Source organism: Natrix helvetica, assembly GCF_964273705.1.
Source record: "Natrix helvetica genome assembly, chromosome: 4".
Taxonomy (NCBI): Eukaryota; Metazoa; Chordata; class Lepidosauria; order Squamata; family Natricidae; genus Natrix; species Natrix helvetica.
Window position 1 is genome coordinate 35,211,387 of NC_138550.1, and position 20,612 is coordinate 35,231,998.

The 20,612-nt window shown below is 40.1% G+C and overlaps 1 protein-coding gene across 2 annotated transcripts in view; it reads left to right on the forward strand.

Annotated features, from left to right (window-relative positions):
• The first annotated feature begins 1,216 nt into the window (after nucleotides 1-1,216).
• Nucleotides 1,217-20,612, forward strand: part of ALCAM (activated leukocyte cell adhesion molecule) — a 132,159-nt gene continuing 112,763 nt past the window's right edge. For both annotated transcript variants that reach the window (XM_081952178.1, XM_081952179.1), the window contains exon 1: nucleotides 1,217-1,655. In XM_081952178.1, the coding sequence (XP_081808304.1) occupies nucleotides 1,547-1,655 (109 nt within the window). In that variant the 5' untranslated portion in view covers nucleotides 1,217-1,546. The remainder of the gene's footprint in view (nucleotides 1,656-20,612) is intronic.

Consider the following 20,612-nt stretch of genomic DNA (forward strand, 5'->3'; position numbering starts at 1 on the left):
GCTAGGCAGTGCAGAGTTAAGAAGAATGCAGCAGTCCCCCCCCCACCTCAAGTAATCAGATCCAATTCACCCTTCCATCTATCACCTACCGATTTAACCAAAGCCTTTGGCAGTATCAGAGAACATCTGAGATTTCCACATGGATCTCCTGGGAAAACGCCTACTTAAGAATCTAAACACTGTATCCACCAATTTAAACACTGTACTCGCCATAAAGTCATTGTAGTCCTTTGGGACGAAGCCCTGTAAAGCAATTAGATCGGCCCAAACGAAGAGAAAAACCCTTGTCCTCCTCACTGCATTCTCTTTGTACCTGTTAGCTTAAAAGTCTCACTGAGACAGACCCGTTCCTGGCCACCTAGCCACAATGATCTTGGCATCGCTATCCTCAACTGGATGCACCAAGGATTACAGCCGCGGCGCTCTTGCCTTGAGAATTTCCTGCAAGCCGGCGCTTACTCCGAGGTAGCAAATGCTGCCTTCTGCCCACACCGCACGTTTCTGACAAGAGATCTCAGTCTCGCCACGTTGTGGCCTCAATCTCTGCTAAGATCATCCCCCCACCCCAGGGATCAACAAAATCCAAAGCGATTTCCATCCCGGGGATGATCAAAGTTCCCCTCCTTTCCCGCCTCTCGTCCTTTCTCTCCGGAATAAGGCGCCCTTCAGCCGGATTCGGAGCCTCCAGGAGGGCTGCATTCTTTGCCCTTTCCTGGGGGTAGTAAGGTCCCTTGCAAACCGTGGGAACTTTACTGCCATCAACACGCCCTTAGAATTTCGCCGGACCTGCTGCCATCGCCTCCCACTCTCCCCAAACCCGGCGACCCCCCTAAATGCTGCCCTTTGATTCCTTCCCTGCCCGATCTTTCCCAGGGCTTTTCGTTCCAGCCCGCCAACCTCCGGCCGATCTCAAATCAAGACGCGTCTCGGGTTTCCATTCCGCATTTTCTCCTGCCTGCCCTCCTCCCCCTCCCGCGGTTACTTTTAATGCGCTCTTGCCCCGCTATACAGCCAAATCGCGACGTTCCCTTACCCCCCCCCCCCCCCCCCGGCACCTTCCCTCGCTGACTATTAGAAAAGCTTGGTCGGAAGGCTGGCAAACGGCTCCGGGCAAAAGGAGCGGGCACTTTGAGCGAATGCAGGAGGCGTGTCCTCCCTGGCTGACCCCGCCTCTTTCTTTCAGCTTTCGGTCTTGGAGCGCCGCTAGGCTGCCAGAGGAAAGAGCCACCTGCTTCGGAGCGGTCGCGATTGGCGCCTCGCTCGCCCGCGCTCTCGCTCCTTCGTTCGTGCCTCCCTCCTCAGTCGCAGAAGAAGCCGCCAGCGGCCGCTGCCTCCGAAGCCTCCAACTTCGGCTTCTACTCTCCCTTTCATTGGACCCCGTTGCTGGAAAGTTGCGGAGCCTCCGCTGCGGTTCCTCTTAGGAGAAGAAAGCCGCCGCCGTCGCCGCCTCTCTCTGGGGGGAAAAGAAGCCCGCGCCCTCGTCCTTCGTTCCTTCCTTCGGGAGGAGCAGCGGCCGAAGTCGCCGTTCGCCTGGCGGGGAGGCGGAATGGAGATGCCCTCCGCCGTCGCCTCCTGCTTTCCTTGCCGGCTGCAGCGGCAAACGCCGCTCTTCTTCTTCCTGGGGTTGCTGCTTTCTGCCCTTTCCCTGCGGCCAGGTAAGGGAGCGGTTGGCGCGGAGCTCAACTTGCGCCCGGCCGGGGGACAGGCGCGCCTTGGGGGGACGGGACGCGGAGGGAAAGCGGTTGAAGGGTTCTAGCTCTTTGGCCTTACGGTCCTCCGTTTTCTTTGGCTCTTTCTCGGCTGCCTGGAACTTTAGTGGGGGGTGGAGGACGAGCCGGGTTGCGGCTGCAGGTGGCTCTGTGGGGCGCTCTGGCTGGTTCTGGATCCGTTAATCGCGGTGCTTTTTTCCCCCTTCGGAAACCGGCTTCCTGCTCCGGACGAAGCTCGGCGTTTGCGCGCTTTTAGAAATCGAGCGGCTTATCTTGTGTGGGGCGAAGGAGGGGAGGGGGGGCGGATTGATCAGAACCGATCGGGCTAAAAAGAAGCGTGTGGCTTAGATTATGATTCCCACCCACCCGTATGCTGCAGCACGTCCGCATGACTGCAATCCCTCACTTATTAAACTCATGGAGACTTTGGTGGAAAAGTGGAGATCGTCATCCTGCGTGGACCTGATGCATCCTAGTCAAGGAACCTTTGAAAACGATTCCGTCTCTTTTAAAATTTATTATTTCTTTTTCGGGTTGGTCTGCCCCCCTACCCCCGCCTCCTTCCTGCCTTAAATCGCGTTTAAGGTTCCACTCTCGTGTATTCATTTGGGAGAGAGAAGCCTGTTGATCTTGGCCAGCTTTATTTCTGACCTCATGGGCCATTAAACATTGAGCCTTTGATAGGTGGGGCTGCCCTGTTTTAAATTCAAATGTAAGAATCTTTAGCCCTTTTCCCTCCCTTGCATTGTACAAATGACAAAAATAGTTATTTATTTGTTGTCCTTCATTTGCTTGGGTTTTGTTATAAAAAGGAAACAAAATGTGCCTGCCAACTCCCCTTTGAGTTCTCTGGGAAGCTGAGCAAGATTTGCCAGGTACAGAACAGCCTTTTATCTCTGGTGGGTTTCTCCTGCTCCTTTCAAAAGTTGCCTTACTGGTTGTGCAAGAGAGAGCAGAGCAAGGTGACTTCATCTGCTCTGCACATATACGCACACACCAAACACCAACAACCATGTCCTTTAGCTCCAAGAATCACAAGTACTATGTCTGTAGCTGGCGGAAAAAGGCGGGGGGGGGGGGTAGGGTTGAGTAAAAGATCATTCAAACCAAAGGCTAGTTGAAAATTCAGTGCAGATTTGTAGGTCCTATCCGATTGATTTCAAAGGATTAAATATCATTATAGGAAGCCCTCTAGATAAAATTACCATGTATGCGGTTCAATAAATGGCTCCCTAGATTGGAACACTTTCCTGCTGTTTCTATTCTGCACCTATATAGTTCTTTATGTACTTCGCTTCTATGCCTGTAATGTACACACCAGCTTCATGGATGCTGTCCAATTCATCGTTGTACTATTTTCAGAATTTTAGGGACAAAATATATATCGTCCTGTTATGGATGGTTGAGTGTTTACGAATGACAGGTGGTGATATTGAAAGATTATGTCAGTTCTTGGCTTGCAGACACTTGGAAAGTCTTCAGGCAAAGAACTGAGATGCACCTGGAATATTCTTCTTAGTGTTGTAAGATCAGTTAGGATCTTGAGAACAAGCACAGGTTTTGCATTAATCAGCTCCATTTTGGAGCAAATTTATTCAAATATGGTAGAATTCCTAATGTGTGTGATTTTCCACTGAAATTTTGGCTTGATTCCTATTGTTTCCTAAGCTTTTCAGGAATAAAGTAAACGGGACTACAGAAATAGCCTGCATAGAAATAGCCTGCATAGAAACTCTTTCAAGTTTCTCTCCGAAACTATTTGTGTATTAGCTTGGACTGGAACAGGAGAAGCAAACTGCAAACTGTACTCTTTCTACACTATGCAGCTTCTCATTGTTCTTGTAGAAAGAGCGTCAGCCTGTGGTGACATTTTGTATTACTTGAAGAGAGCTGCTTTGTGTGTCGGCCTTGGAATGAATGCAGAATCTTTGTAGTGGATTTAGTGTTTTCACATTTGGAGAGCCCCCTTATTAACTGTCTAAAGACCATCTTTTTACTGGGATACAGTAAATAATATTGCAGTATTTAATTATTGTGTCTTTAAGCAGCAGTGAGGTTGCATTTTTAAGAAAACTAATTGCAGTGCAACATAAAAAGACTAGGAAAGCCTGAATTCAGGGGTTCGATTAAGAATGCAGTTTAATTGATGGTTGCTAGAGAGTAAGACCCACAGTGGGATTTATCTAATGAAAAAAAAGTGCCACAATATAGGATAGCGTAGATTGTGCAGTCCCCAAATAAAAGTGTTTTTTAAAAAAAGGAATAAAGTTGCCAAAAATGTTAAATATGCCTACTTAATTATTTTTGTGTCATCTCAAAACTATTTACTGTGAGTGTGAAGAATCATAGGACTTTCTGCTTTGAATTTTTTTTCCTTAAACAAGATAGAAAGCCTTAATAGTTGTTTTTGCTTCAAAGGAAAATTTTCAAGGAATCAGAAATGCCATTTGGCTGAGATAGAGAACATTAGAAAGTAAGTTGGATTGGAATCAGTGGCCTTTACCAGTGGACCGAGGCTAGTGTTGCTATGTGGATGCAGATAGACACATGCTTATTTGTGATAACTATAAGCCTGATAGCTGAAATAGGTTTTCCTTTCAAAAATATAATTTTGGAAATAAGTCATTCCTTCTTCTAATGTTATACATACATTACATTCCACTGAAGTCTAAATTAATGACAGTTGGCCAGTGAAGGCATTTTGAAGTGGTGGTGGGTTAGTCCAATGAAAACATAGCTGCTGTGGAAATACAGTACTGTAGAAAAAACATTAAAATGAGCAACATTGTAAGAATTTCACATAAAGCTGTGCACCCATTCTGATGTTTGCCCCCCAGGCTTACACCTTTAAGACTACTGTAGAACTGGAAAACGTGGGACACAATTACTAAAGTGGTCATGGGGAATTGAGTGGGAGAGCAGTTCAGAAAGAAGAAAAATATAACAGAAACATATTAAAATTGCCAAAATAGTAGACTTACTCAATGTAGGGAAGGAGGGAGAGAGCCGGTACAATTGTATTGTTTTTCGGATAGTTGGCTGGTGGAATTTGATACCAATTTTCTCAGAATAGGACAGTACTCTTATGTACAAACTCATGAACTTTTAGGCTATTAGTGAAACTAGTAAGTAGATTGTAAATAAATAATTATAATATTTATATTATATCTATGTAAATAATGTATCACTACTGTAATATCAATTAGATATGTTGGCCACTATTTTAATAAATGTGAGATTTAGAACCATTGCATTGGGGAGCATTAACATGAAAGTCTATAAATCAATCTGTAGATCTTTTAACATAGAGATAGAAAACCTGTAGCTGTACAATTGTGCCCAATTGATTGATTTGATTCATTAAATTTATATAACTGTTAACAGAAGTGCTTAGAGTTATAGTTCTCTATGTAAAAAAAGCCCACTGATTACTTATTCAGAAGTTAATAATCTTATACATATAAGTGCTGTGACATATTTTCATCTAGGTTGATGTAAGGTACCATGTAAACAATGGTGGGATTTGAATAATTAAACAACCGGTTCTCTGGCCTAATGATTTCTTCCAACAACCAGTTCTTTGCTCAGAAAGTTAGCAACGGGTTCTTCTGAAGTAGTGCAAACTGGCTGAATCCCACCACTGCATGTAAATGGGCACGATTTTATAGAGGGAGCTAGTTTAGGTTAGTGATTAAAGGAACTTATCTAGAAGCTATAGAATCTATAGTATCTAGCCCTGTCTTTTAACTCTCTCAGAGCGAGAAAATAGCAATTGCAAACTACCTTCAAAACATGAACACTGCATGAATTTGTTCATTCAGTGAAGAGAGTCATGATTAACTTGAAGGCACCATCAATATATCATATTTATTTATCAGTACAATTACAACACAAATATAAAAAGGCAACAGTAAAAATAAAAATATGGTTTTCTGCCTGCATGGTCTTTGTGATAAGCCGAAGGACAGAAAGAGGGAGTAGTGACCTTCCTCCCATATTTAGTCATACCAGGGGTTGTAACACAAATACATACCTATTTCCCTGGCTCAACTGATAAGGAAGAGAACCCGTGGCTTAGTGGTTAAGACTCCTGCCTAAGATATATACAGCCCGGGTTCTAATCCCAGTAAGGGTATGGCTAGCTGATGAGAGCTAATTAGCTCGAAATAGATCTATCCTAGTCTCCCTTTATTTATTTATCAGTACAATTACAACATTATATATATATATATATATATATATATATATATATATATATATATATATATATATATATATATATATATATATATATATATATATATATATATATATATATATATATATATATATATATATATATATATATATATATATATATATATATATCCTGAAAAGTGGATTTTTGTACTTTTTAATCTTTTTGCAAATAGGATTACTTTTCTCCATTTAGGGAGATTTGTTGTTCAGAAAAATCTGGAAAGTCAGTAATTGCCATGAAAATTATTGCTGTACATTTTTGATCCAATATTGTATATCAAATTTTGGTAGGCACATTACAGGGCACCTAGAAAACATCTCACTCTCAGGCTTTATCTTCAGTTCATTTAAAATATCTTCTTTTCTGAGAGTATTAGAAAACATACTTTTTGGTAAGTAGGAGACATTTTCATTTCTCAGTGACGGACTGATATTTTATTCACATTTTATTGTATCTTTGACTTATTCTAAGAAACGTGAACGAGTTAGTGAATGACTGAAGTTAATCTATATCAAACAGCCTCTGGGGTTCACCACTTAAATTCAAAATTTTATGACAGGATATTTTGGATATTTCATTCCAAAAAGAAACAGACTGTGAAACATGTAATAGTTAAGTGGGATCATATCTACCTAGATTGTTGATGGATTTGCATAAAGTTTTTGTGTACACTGTTAGTTAATAAATGTCCTTTAACTGACCAATGTGTAATTCCTATTCACACTTATTCTCATAGATATTAATCCAGCATTGTAATGGTGAAATTCTCTGTTGGATGTCTACTTAGTTTATGATTCATTTCACTTTCTTTGTCTATTTACATGTTTTTACAAAGCATCAGTAACTAGTGGCTTAGTATTTTTTCATTTATAAGATGTATATTTCCCCCTCCTTATTTTTATTAAAAGTAATGAAATAGTGAAAAGAGAAAGGAAAATTTCAGAATATAATTAACTCGTGTTTGGAATGGTCCTCTAGTGTTTACTTAAAAGCACCGAAGTAAAGAAACACTATATTGTTCCCCAACAAGTTTTCAAAAAATAATATGTTTATTTTATTCTCTCCTTTAAAATTATTTCTTCTTTATTGATTTAATCTTGATTTCAGTCCAATAGCATGTTCTCATTTTGATGTTACATAATCTAATTTTTACTAAATTGATCACCTTCCAATGCATTGATCAATCCACATAATTCTTAGTTATTTTTAAGAATATATAGATGAAGAAAGTAGATATGAATCCCATAGTTAGTTTAATTAATGCAGTTCATATTAGGTATAATTTAGAAATGAGAGTATTAATGTTTTAAGAAATATAACTGTAACTCCAGCAAGTTTCCAGGCATTTATTTTAAGAAAATGTGGGTATAATGTCACTACCAAACCAACAGTAAATGATATAATTCAATGGAATATTATACCATATATAATACAACTATGTCATATAATTTGATGATAATGATATGATTTTTATGTGTTTTCTAAGGATATAATGTACTATACATTAATTGCATTAAATACTTCTTCATTGTACTATCTGATGACATAGAATATAATCCTACTTCAAAAGAATTCATATTGCATATTACATAATACCACTATTCTTCAGACTACTATATTAGACAGTACACACAGACACACATTTATACATAGATATATCTCCAATGTTGTAAAGTCTTAAATAATTGCAATAGTTTAGGCCAATGTATTTTAGCATGCTGGGAAACGGTTTCCAATATTATTGATCTAGTTATTGTGTTCAGACATGTGACTTTGATTACTGTTTATGTGTGTTGATAAGTATTTTTATGTGTGTGCTGCTCAAGGATAAATTCTTGCCATTGAAGCTCACCATCTGGACCACTCAACAATCTCCAGTACTATCAGCTATGGCAGGTGTAGATAAGCTGCCTCCATATGTTATATACTTCAACTAGTATCAACATTAATAAATCCAGCCAAAGGCAAGAGATTATGGAAATAATAGTACAAAAATAAAGTTTGGCTTGTGGAATTTCTTTAGGCTGCTTTATGTATTTCATGATAAACATGTGAAGTTTTGGTGCACATTATTACTAAAATGCTGTATATTGCATATTGTCTAACAATCCCAAATAACTATGGATATTCTCAGCTAATTATGATGTCAGTATTGGTCTAAATGAGAAACATGTTAATATAATGCAGATTTTGAACTTCCTGTTGTGACTAAAGTATTTTTTAATTTCAATAAAAGATAAAATGTGATTATTATAACAGAAGAAATTAGGAAATATCTATTGTATTGAAGATGCTGCAACTGAGCGTCTTGTGGATAAGCTAATGGGGGATATATTAATATTGTTTAAAGATATTTATCTTTGCGTTCAGTCCTACATGTATGGAGAGGCCCATGCTTTTTACATTTTTATGTAAGAAAACATTTCATTTTTAATTAAGCCTCCTAAGTCAAACTTTACTATGGTTTGGCCTCTGCGAATTTTATGACTTTACATTGTCTGGCATACTAGATTTTTACAGAGAAGAACAGATATAAACAAGACATTTTATTCAGAACTTCCGTATACTGTGTGTATAAAGGAACTTTTCAAAAGTTTTCTACATTTTTTTTCTTGATATACACAAGAATGAGGAAACATTATGGAAAGTTAGTCATATATTTGTGAACAATATAAGAAGACTCAAATCTAAATATCATTTAAGTCTTTGTGATTTAATTATAGTATTAAAGATTGCCATGGTGATTTTACTATTTATATTATTGTCAACCTAGTATTATAACATTAGCATAACACTATCCTTTTGGCAAATTAATGTAGTACCTTTCAAAAATTGAAATTTAAGCAATCAGTGTATGTTAAAACAGAGCCTTAGACCCTGAAATTCATTTGGTAATAATGGTATGTTTTTACCATATTAATATGTTTAGGATCAAAATCCAAAGTGATTTATGTTTAATTCTTAGACTCAAACAATAAATATTGCTTGAAAACCAGTGTTATTTTTATAGAAAGATCTTTCTACTGTTTCTGACACATGGTATATGTGTCAACTTGTCATATAAGCTGGATTGTTATCATTAATTATGACAGAAATGTTCAGTTTTTTCCTGTCTTCTCCATAGTACTGTTCTGAATATGCAATTTCCTTACAATTGATTACAAAAAACATTGCCCTTGTATACTCTGACTGCATTTTTATTATAGCATAGAGAGGATAGATTTTGCACTTGTAAAGATCATAAATACTAGCACTGGGATAGAGTAGTGTAAAATATAATATTACAGCCAATATTAACAGTGGGACCATTTTACTTACTTTGAAAGCATCAACATTTTGAAAATCTATAAGATGCTCCAACCATTTTAAATAGAAGTGGATGCAATTTAAACCAATTCTCTTTAATTAATTTCTATGTTAAAAAAATCTGTATGTATGATTGATAGACCTGTGATGTTCAGATATTAGGCAATCAAATTATTATATATACAACAATGTTGTATCACAGCTTTCAGTTCATTAGCTATAGCGTTGGCCTTCATTTTCATTGAGTTCTTCCCAAGAACCTTGGATGTTATAATGAATTGGCAGAGTATATGTGTGGATCCGAGCAGTGTGGCCTTTTGTTTTAACGGGAATTTTATCAGTGCACAGATTTTCTAAGTGTCATCCAGGGGTTTTTGGTATGGCATGCAGTAGGCTGATAACCACTAGTACCACTACAATTGGTTTGTGCCATAATCTTTTCAAATTTGTTTTTCAGATCTTAATACTTTATGATCTTCTCCAATTTTCTGTCTTCCATTCTCCTAGTCATAGATATTGTGACATCAATTATCTACACGTTCTTTCTTTTCAACCACAGTTAAATATAGTGTGTCATGTGCCAAGATTTTAAGACTAATTATTACTATGGTTGGTCATACAGCCAGACGTTTGGACTGGAATAGGATGCTTGCTAGCGTTAAAGGTATCATAGCAGAATGTAAGGTGTTCCAAGTAAACTACCCTTTGCAATTGACTGATGTTGATTTTGTCAATCCTGATGGTATTCAAGCGGTACTCTAGATATTTTGGGATTGCACACAAGGTACCTATTATTGTTGCTACTATCCTTGCTTCCATTTCCCACAGTCATTCTACTTCTATTTGCAGCTTTTTGTATTTTGTGATTTTTCTCCAGTTTTTACTTTTCTATTTTTCTATTTCTAGGCACTTCTACACCCATTATCCATAGATTTTTTTATTGTTACTATTATTATTTTGATTGTCGCAGAGTTGCCGCTTAGTTACAATTAAAAAAAGAATTAAAACTATAAACTAGCAATAACTCAGACATTTAAATAGAAGAACAGCAGAGGGTAGTTAAGATATTTTACCCAGCATTATATTCATGCTTTTCATTTATTTGCCATTTAAATGAATGAAAACCTTAGCGCTCTTAAATAGATAAATTGTATTTAATACTCTTAATTGGTTACTAAATAATTAATACTTATTTAATATTAAATTAATTTCTATGAGTATTAGTAAATACTCTTAGTAGTCTTAATAATTAATACTGTTAATAATTAATTGCTTTCAGAATCATATTAATATTCAAGAAATATACTTAGTTCCAATATTAAAAATGTATGATGTAGGCAATACAAGTTATTTCAGTGAAACACTTGAAGAGCTTCAATATGAATTGAAGCTAAACATAAAGATGCTACATTTAGACATTGAAAGCTCATAGGATTACAATATGATCTATTCAAGGAGAATGTTCATAATTATATTTTAGGAATTGAAAGTGATGACCTTACCCTGTGAAGAATATGATATTTTAATGTGTGGAAGTCAGATTTCTAAGCTATAATTTGCTTTCCATTATGTACACATACATTAAATTTAAAACTAATGGGATTTACATAAACATAAATAATGACAGGTTTGCAATTCAGTTAGTACATAGAACTAGAAAAATACTTTTTTGCAGTAATGTTTGCAGGATTGAAAATAAGATTTTAAATTGTACAGAAAAAGCTTTTTAAAGCAAGTATCTAGATTCCTTATAAACTATTTGAGTGGGTACTATTGTATTCCCTTTCACTTTGTATATTTTTTTAAAGGAAGAAGGCTGTTTGTAATGCCAGGTAAAATGAAAGATTAAAACGTAAATATAATGGACTGTTGGGGAAAGAGGTTTCACTAATTTGAGGATCAAATGTTGAATGGGACTTTTGAGCTCAAAAAAATCAAGGTATGGTAGGTAGGCATGAAAGAATCCCAGGTATGGTAGGTAGGTAAGAAAGAATGAGCTGAAAAAAGCAAGATGGATAACAAGTTACAGGCATTTGAGCCGAACAACCACAAACGTTGATACTAAATGTGAGCCCCAGCCAAGGTTCAGAGTCTAAGAACATCGGAGCCAAAGTAATCACCCAGCCATACATAGTGGACTCTTCCAGAACCCAAAGGAAGCACAGATAGGAGCAGAGGTGAGCAGCAAATTGGGAACTAGGCACTGCCAGTTGTGGCAATCTTGGGGATTCAGCAGATTTTGTACATTAAACCCCAAGACAACTGCTATTTTGAGTGTCTGTTGCAGTCATTTTAATTATGGACAGATTTGATATATAGTTTCTCCTTAAGTAAAATAATCTTTTTATGGTATGCTAAAAATAAGCATTTCCAGCCCATTAGTATTAGCTACAAAATTGTGCCTGTTAGAGGCAATATCTTGCATTGGACATTTACCACAATAAATCCATTAACAAGTATAAAGTTTTTGAGTCATTTTTAAAATTGGGTTGTTTATCTAGTTTTTGGACTTGTGTGGAGAACAGATCTTGTTTTAGGTCCTATTTATGCATAGGTTGCAGCTATGATTCTTTGCAGAACAAGCTTTCTTTTGGAGATCAGGATGGTTCGCTGTTTTGCTGCGTTTTTTCACAAGCCCTTGAAGACTGAGCTTTCCTTTTGTAGACTTCTATTTTAATGTGTCATTATCATATTTTACTTTATTTCTATTTTCGAGGTACATATTTTTCCTGTGTGAGTAGCTTTTGATTGCAACACTGTAGGATCATGTTAAATAAATAAATCAGCACACAAACATTTTGTGGGAGCAAAAATGAATGTAATTTCATAGTTGTCTTTCCAGGACAGAAATCCTAGCAAGTTTCAGACTGATGGCTTTGCAGGATGGTAATAGTGGTACCGGCTTCACCTTGATGCATATTAAAGAGCCCATTTTGCCAATTTATTTTGTGTCATTTGCCATGAAAATACTGTCAATAGATGATTATGCAAATAAACGACACCATTTTAGCAATTACAGTTTAAGAAACACCAGATTTAAATAATATAAACTGAAAGTCTATGTGTGCAGTTTTATGTTTTATATTTATCACGATGGGGGAGAAGTATCATTTTTAAATGCTAAATGCCCCTTTCTTTCTGTAGTTTCTTTCAATGGAGGGGTTATGATAAATGTATAAATTTGTACAAACATATTATCAGCAACTTTTTACTGTAGATATCTGATATTGGTCTGAAAGTTTAGGAATAGTTCATTTTGGTTTGAGCTTCTTTTGGAGATCTACCTTGATAAATTCCAAATTACTCCAGAGGTTGGATCAGGATTTGCTAAAGTATATACTTTAAAGAAAATATGGAATAGAATTCTAAAGAATGTAGTAATACATTGAAGTTGTATTTTAATTGATAAATAAATGTAAATGATAACTAAAGTTCCATTGATATTGAGCAGTTATAATTCTCTGTAGCATACATACAGTTGGAGAGATAGTCTTCAGTGGCTAACTTTCTTGTTTTTCTGAAAATGCCTAATATCTTCAACTCAAATTAGCCTTTTGCAACTAGGATCTTGATCACTGTCCTGCTTAAATCACAGAGTGTGTTTCTTTGTTATATATACATGCCTCTTCATGAGTACACCACTCAGGAGAATAATATGCTAACCCTATACTAACACTATGTGAGCTCCCTAAAGCTTGCTCTAAATGTAACTATTTTTCTTGTTCTTGCTGTGTCTTTCATGTGAACGATTAACAAATTTGTGTAGATTTTATGTGAATGATTAATAAATACTCCAGTGTCACTATTACCATATAGACATCAGCACTGCTTTCTAAAAAATGCCCATTGAAGTTCAAACAGAACTACCTACAAAGTTACTTCAGCTCACATAGCTGGGATAAATCTTTTGAGAATAATAATTCAGTAGATGATATTGAAGACTGCTAAGATGTCCAGATGTATCAAGCAACATCATAGCAGAAATCATCTTACAATGTCATTATCTCACAGTGTGATCAAGGATGATCAAGTAGTTTCTAGGACAGGGGTGTCCAAACTTGGGAACTTTAAGACTTGTGGACTTCAACTCATGCTGGCTGGGGAATTCTGGGAGTTGAAGTCCACAAGTCTTAAAGTTCCCAAGTTTGGACACCCCTGTTCTAGGACAAAAAGATGACTGAATTCTAAGATGAATAATTTTAAAAATCCATTTCCCCCCCTCAGTGTTCATGCACTGTGTCCTGAAAACCATTGTAGGCAACAAATTTATTGTATGCTCAAATTTTCAGCTGTGTAATTATTATTTTCTATAGAAATTATTTCACAATAGATTCCTTTAATGAAGCTAAAACCATTTTATGGTGTAAGAAGAATTTACCTCTTGTCTCCAATCCAAGAGCCCCATTCTGCAAGGTGTAATATACCATCTGAAAAATGACTGTAATACATCAGTGATTGGCCAGAATGTGCAAATATTATGTATATATCCTCAATTATAAAAACGTAAACTTGTTTTAAAAAATCACCAGGCAGTGCCTGGCATAGTTTGAATTGCCAAGGCTGTAAATTATTATCTAGCATCGCAAATCCTTATCAGAATGAATTTGTTAGGAGAACCATGACTTTTCCTTCATTCTGATGTAGTTCTAAAAGCATCAATTTATCCTCATATATTTCTTCTTTTTAAGTAATTTTCATTTTATTTTTACTCTTCCGGTGTGGCATACAAGCAGTTCACAACATTTCCCTGTTATATGCCTGTTATTCAAACCAAACTGACATCTTAAGGTAAAGGTAAAAGTTCCCGTCACACATATGTGCTGGAGGTTCCCAACTCTAGGGGCGGTGCTCATCTCCATTTCAAAGCCGAAGAGCCAAGGCTGTCCGAAGACTTCTCCGTGGTCATGTGGCCGGCATGACTAAATGCCAAAGGCGCATGGAATGCTGTAACCTTCCCACCAAAGGTGGTTCCTATTTTTTTAACTTGCATTTTTACATGTTTTCAAACTGCTAGCTTGGCAGAAGCTGGGACAAGTAATGGGAGCTCACTCAATTACCTGACGCTAGGGATTCAAACCGCCGAACTGCCAACCTTTCTGATTGACAAGCTCAGTGTCTTAGCCACTGAGCCACCGCGTCCCTTAAACTGACATCTTAAAAAAGGGAAATTGATTTTCCTCCGTAGAGGAATGAACCCACCATTGGCTCCTCCTACAATATTTTTTTCATAGCTGATTCACATTCACATTTTTAAGAGTTCTTCCCTAGTTTCAGGTCTTTTTTTAATTTGACAGTTGGTTCCTCATTGACTCAAGCATATTTTATTTTCAAGACCCTTATTCTAAAATTGATCAATTTCTTCCTCCTGTGGTATTGGCTTGAAAGTTCATGATAGGATATTTAGCGCAGTAAATATCAGGGTTTATTTGCTTTGGATACTTTTGTACATGAACGAGAACATAATATGCAAAGAGAAGAAGGATTTTAAACAACTCAGCTAGGAATATGCAATTAACAGTTTTTGGCTGAGAACATAACTAAAAGGTAGAAAATGAGTCTGTACAAATTGCTACGATTATCTCATCACAGTTGTTTTATGTTTAATTAAAATACAAAGAAATCCCTTAACACAAATTTGTGGTTTGGTGGCAGTTTTTAATGAGACTTTTGTGAAAGACATGTCTTTATAGATACTTATCTTTATTAGTTTTGAGATCAGCATATATTTAATTAAAATGCATAGCTATTGGAGTCTGTGATGTTCGTTTCTATATTTGTTGGTGTATTTTTCTGGCTACAATTTATAATCTAATTCAATTATATTGCTATTCAAATGCATTGTACTTTTTTTTTCTTAAACTCTGTTGCAATCCATCTCGTAGTATTATGAGCATTTGCTAGAATATTGAAATATCTTTCTCTTTTAGGATGTGAGCATTTGGACAAATATTTATATGAGATGGAATCCCATATCTGGTATCTTGCACACCAGAGGATAATTGTAATGTGCTTTACAATTTTGGCATAGCACAGTCTGTGTACAAATATGCAAATGAAGACACTGTGGCTTATCCACGGACTGTAATTAAATATTCTGGATTAACTATTATGTAGTGTAAAGAAGCAGCTTGTAAAATGCCTTATCCTTTTGCCTCAGCAGTTCACAGCTTTTTTCAGGCCAAGAGTGCATTTAACTTCCAAGTGGTGTATGGGTCATAGTCTCAAAAGAAGAAGCAAACAGGATATGTGAGCTATCAAATAGTAATGTTTTGTTTTATTTGAATACAAATGCATTTTAAATTAAATATATGAAATAGACCAGTACAATTGCTGTTTACATGCTTAGAATTTTTCCTTCTACCCTATTAATAACTACTGGAGATATAACAAAGCTTCAGACACTTTATTAGTACCCGCTCTTGTGTATCCTCTCAAGTTATAGATCTTCTGATGGTCTCTGGAAGTTGAACCAACTAACTTAACAGAGTTTGCTTCATGTTCTAGAAAAAAAAATTATAATACAGGTAGTTCTCGAGGTATGAACCTAATGGAGCCTGGCATTAGGTTTGTAAGTTTAAAAAATTCATTGAATGAATCAGACTCAACTTTACAAATTTTTAAAATCAAATTCATTAATTGAATCAAGCCCATTTGATGAATGAAGATCTGACTTACTTCCAGCCCACCGCCAATCAGCTGTTCTCCAGCTGATGGCGCAGGAGGGTCCAATAAGGTCAATCCTTATTTGCCCAAGAGACAGAGTCAGAATTGAAGCCACGCCTCCAGCTTCCCTTGCTGACTTCCAATTCCGACTCTGTCTTGCCCAAGAAGAGATGTATTTTTTTCATTGCTGTGAGTTAGTATTTTAGTTTTAGTGTTATTTTCCTTTAAGTTACCTTTTCTCTGTTGCTTTAACTGCTGGATGGTGGGGGACTTGGCTCACAAGTTCTTTTTCACCATATTCGGTTTGCGTCTGAGACAATTCGAGCTGGGAGCCTGTTGAAGGCTTTTACTCCAAGGCTTTTACTGTTTCTTACTAAGGTGCTGCTGGCTGTGCCAGCTATCGGGGCTTTGTTGTAGCGTCCTTTTACATTTTCCTATTGTGGACTTCTATTTGTGGGCTCCCTCAGAGGCTCTGACTTGCCACTGGCTCTCAGAAGCAACGGCGGGCTGCCTGCGATGCGACAGGCGAAGGGGGAGTGCGGTCAGAGCACTGGCACTTCTGCAGGGCTTGTGGCGAAGTTGCATGGCCGATCCGGAGCTCTTGGGGCCGTTTTTCCTCGCCGGGAACACCAGACTTGGTTGCGTGGCTTTCCACGTGAGTATAGGGCCCTGGCGGTGGCCATTTTGGGGAGGACCTCGTGACGGCGGCCAATTTGGAAAGTCCTCTGCTGAGTCACAAGGACAGTGGCGATTTTGTTAGCATCTTTTTCAGCCACGAGGCTCATTGTGATTGTCGGTATCTGTGGGGAAAGTCGCATGTTGAGCAGCAGTCGCAGGGCCTGGTTCTAGTGTTTTTTTTCCCACATTTGCGATGGCTGATTCCCCCGGGGAATGCTCCTCTGGAGTGGTGCAGAAAGAAAAGGAACATACTGCTCCTTCTAAAAGCTCCAGGAAGAAGAAGGTGTCCTCATCAGATCCTCTAACCCTGATAAAGCAAGCTACCTCCAAGCAGGGAGGTAAAGGGGCTGGGGAGAAGTCCAAGCAGGGTGGTGGAGATAAGGCCCCCTTGCCTTCTGTAAGATCCCCCCTTCTAAGGGTGGCACCACTCTTTCCCTCACCTTCCCCCCCTGAGGGCCATTCTATTTCACCACCCCTATCGGAGGTGGAGGACATGGATGATGAGTGTTACCCATTTGCTTGCCTGGATGCTGCCCCTAGATCGGATCACAGGCATAAGCTGCCGCCCAGGCCTGGGCTTAGCAGTACTGTTGGTGAATTTGATGACCTGCCTGATAATATTCATCGAGCCATTGCACATGGCACAGCCCTTCAGGGTCGTTCCTCTGGCCAGGCAGATGTAGAGGTGGCAGTAGCCAAGTGCAGGCGCATACAGGATCCGGTTGCACACTCAGACAGGGTGCAGAGAGAGGTATCCCCCACCTTGAGGAATGAGGTTTCGATCCAGGAAGATGAGGAACAAAAGGAGACTGAACTGTCTGATGACGAAGGTTTGGCACCTGATGCCCCAGCTTTTCCCGATTTGTTTCCTCCTAGTTTGTTTCATTCCTTACTATTCAAGGCCAGAGGTACTGCAGCCGTCAAGACTGGGGCTGACAAACAGAAGGAGAAAGAGAAGGGGGGGGAGGCCAATGCTTCCACCTTGAAGACGGCGCCTAAGAAAAAGCATTTCTTTGTGCAGCTCGGAAGGAGGAAATTCCTGTGCAAAAGCTATTTCTGAATGTCATTCAGAAGCAGTGGGCCAAACCAGGTACCTTCCCCACCCCGGGTGGGAATGACAGGCGTTTCTATAATATGGAGCCTGATTTTTCTCAAGCATTGCAGGTGCCGGAGGTAGATGCCCCCGTGGTTGCCTTGGCATCCCCTACCCCTATGGTGGCGAGTGATGTGGTGGACAACTTGAAGGCTGAGGATAAGAGGACTGAACTGGCATTACCTAAGACTTTCCTAGCTGCAACGTGGGCGATAAAGGCCGCCTCCTCGGTTTCCTTCTTCAACCGAGCCATACTGATGTGGTTTAAACAGATGCAAGAGCGGGTCCCGGCGCACGACATAAGGTTGCTCCAGGACATCAGCAAGGTCATGGTTGTGACCCAGTGTTCGGCTGATATGACCTTGAATGCTGCTAAGTTTGCTTCCAGGGCGCTTTTCTCCCCTGTTTCAGCTAGGCAGATGGTGTGGCTCCGGAACTGGCAGGCAGATGCCAAGGCAAAGTGGAAGCTGGTGGTGGGCCTGTATGCAGGGAAGAAGATGTTTGGCGAGGTCCTGGACCCTGTTCTTATCAAAGATAAGAACAAATGTAAGGTTTTGCTTGCCACGACTAAGAAGCAGGAACATAAGCATACACCTTACACACGTAGGCCACTTTACAGGGGCTCTGACACTGACTATCATTACTAGACTAGAAATTTTCAGCCACGTCAGGATAGGGGACAGGATAGGTTTTCCTACAGGGATAGGTCCCGTTTTCAGTCCCAGAGTAAATGGCCCTTTCACGGGGGGACGACACCCCTTCCACAGAAATAAATGAATGGGCTTTGGAGGCTCCCATAGGTGGCAGGTTGGCGGACTTCTGGGTCCTGAATACAGTGAGGTTTGGCCTATGGCTGGAAATCCTCTCCATCCCCCTGAATTCTTTTCGAACCTTCACATTTTCCAAAACTGGAGCCAAGAGGCTGCTTATGCACCAGGCCATCAACCATTTGGTGGAGATCCAGGCGGTTGAATTGGTTCCAAGGGACGACTGGGGCAAGGGGTTCTATTCGAACCTTTTTGTGGTTCCAAAGTCATCCACAGGATGGTGGGCAATTCTTCATCTTAAGAGACTAAATCTTTTCCTAATTTACAAATGGTTTAAGATGGCTTCCCTTCGATCCATGCTGGAGGGTGTCCAGGAAGGCGATTATTTGATGTCTATTGATTTAATGGAAGCCTATCTTCACATATAAATTTTCTCAAACACAGGAAGTTCCTTTGGTTTTCCTATGCTGGTACCCATTACCAGTACAGGGCTCTTCTTTTTGGGCTGTCTTCGACTCCCAGGACCTTTATGAAGGTCCTGGCGGCTCTGGCAGCTCACTTAAGAACAGTGCCCATCAGGCTTCGTTGTTATTTAGATGGCATCCTCCTCTGGGCAAAGTCCCCAGAACGGTCCCTTCAGGATCTGGGCCTGACGGTGGAAATCCTGCAGAGGTATGGGTTTTCCATGAATTTCAAGAAAAGCCATATGTGGCCTTCTACCATTTGGGGGTGGTCATTGATTCCACCGCTGGCATGGTTTTCCTCTCCCAGGATCGCAAGGCTAGTCTAGTCAAACTGATTTGGCAGGTACAAAAAGAGAGGCGGGTGCCTATAGTCACCTTGTCCCAGCTGTTAGAGATGAGATCTTGTATTGATCTGGTCCCCTGGGCGAGGCTCCATGCTAGGTGCCTACAGTGGTTCCTCCTCCCGTACCAAAGGAATAAATGCAGCGCCTCCCCTTCTCGGGTTCAGGTACTCCTTCAGGTGTGGCTTTCCTTGAAATGGTGGGTTTCTTTTGCCCTGGCTAAGGGGTGTGTTTTCAGGGAGCCGGGAAGGCACACCCTGACCATGGATGCGAGCCTTTATGGTTGGGGGGCGTTGCTGGGTACACAATTGGCACAGGGCCGCTGGTCCCCTTCGGACCTTACTCATAACATAAATTGGTTGGAATTGCAGGTGGCTCATCTGGCCCTTTGATGCTTTCAGGCCCTTGTAGAGCACAAACACGTCCTGCTATTGACAGACAACATAGCTGCAAAGGTGCATATAAACAGGCAGGGAGGCATACATTCCAGGGCTCTCTGGGCAGAGTCTCAACGTTTCAGATTGCGGGCGGAGACACACCTGCTGTCCACAAAGCGGAACACATCTCCGGGGAAGCAAATCACCAAGTGGATTGGCTGAGCAGGTCCACGGTTCTGTTTGAGGAGATCTGCCGGCAATTTGGATGGCCAGACGTGGACCTCTTCGCGTCTCCAGAAAACACCCAACTCCCCAGGTTTTTTACGAGGTTCCCAATTCGGGGAGCAGTGCCTTGCGCAGCAAATGGCCCCGGGGGTTGCTTTACACCTTTCCCCCACTCCCGTTGATTCCGGAAGTGCTGGGGAAGATTGTGGCAGAGAGGGCGGAGGTAATCATGGTCACTCCGTATTGGCCACGCAGACCGTGGTTCGCGGACCTCGTAGGTCTGTCCATTGCCAAACCCTGGAGAATCCCGCAGGACAGGATCTCCCTTCGCCAGAGGGTCCTGGTGGCTCCGGTTTACTGCCTGGTATTTGAAAGGGAGATCCTGAAGGAGGCGAAGTTCTCCTCACGAGTGATTCACACCATCATAGCCTCTAGGCGCCCTTCCACGATCAGAATTTACAACACCACCTGGTCTATCTTTTGTAGTTGGTGCCGTTCGGCACGGGTGGATCTCAAGCACCCATCTCTGCCTGCTATCCTGGAATTTCTCCAGGACGGGCTGGAGAGGGGCCTGTCCCATAATACCCTTCATAGGCAGGTTTCGGCCCCGTCCACCGTCCTGGTGCTGGACAGTCGGGAGGGTCTGAGCCACCATCCTGTGGTGAAGAGGTTTTTAAAGGGGGCGGCAGATCTCTGTCCCCCGGTAGTTCACAAGTTCCCCTTGTGGGATTTCTTCTGGCTCTCGTGGA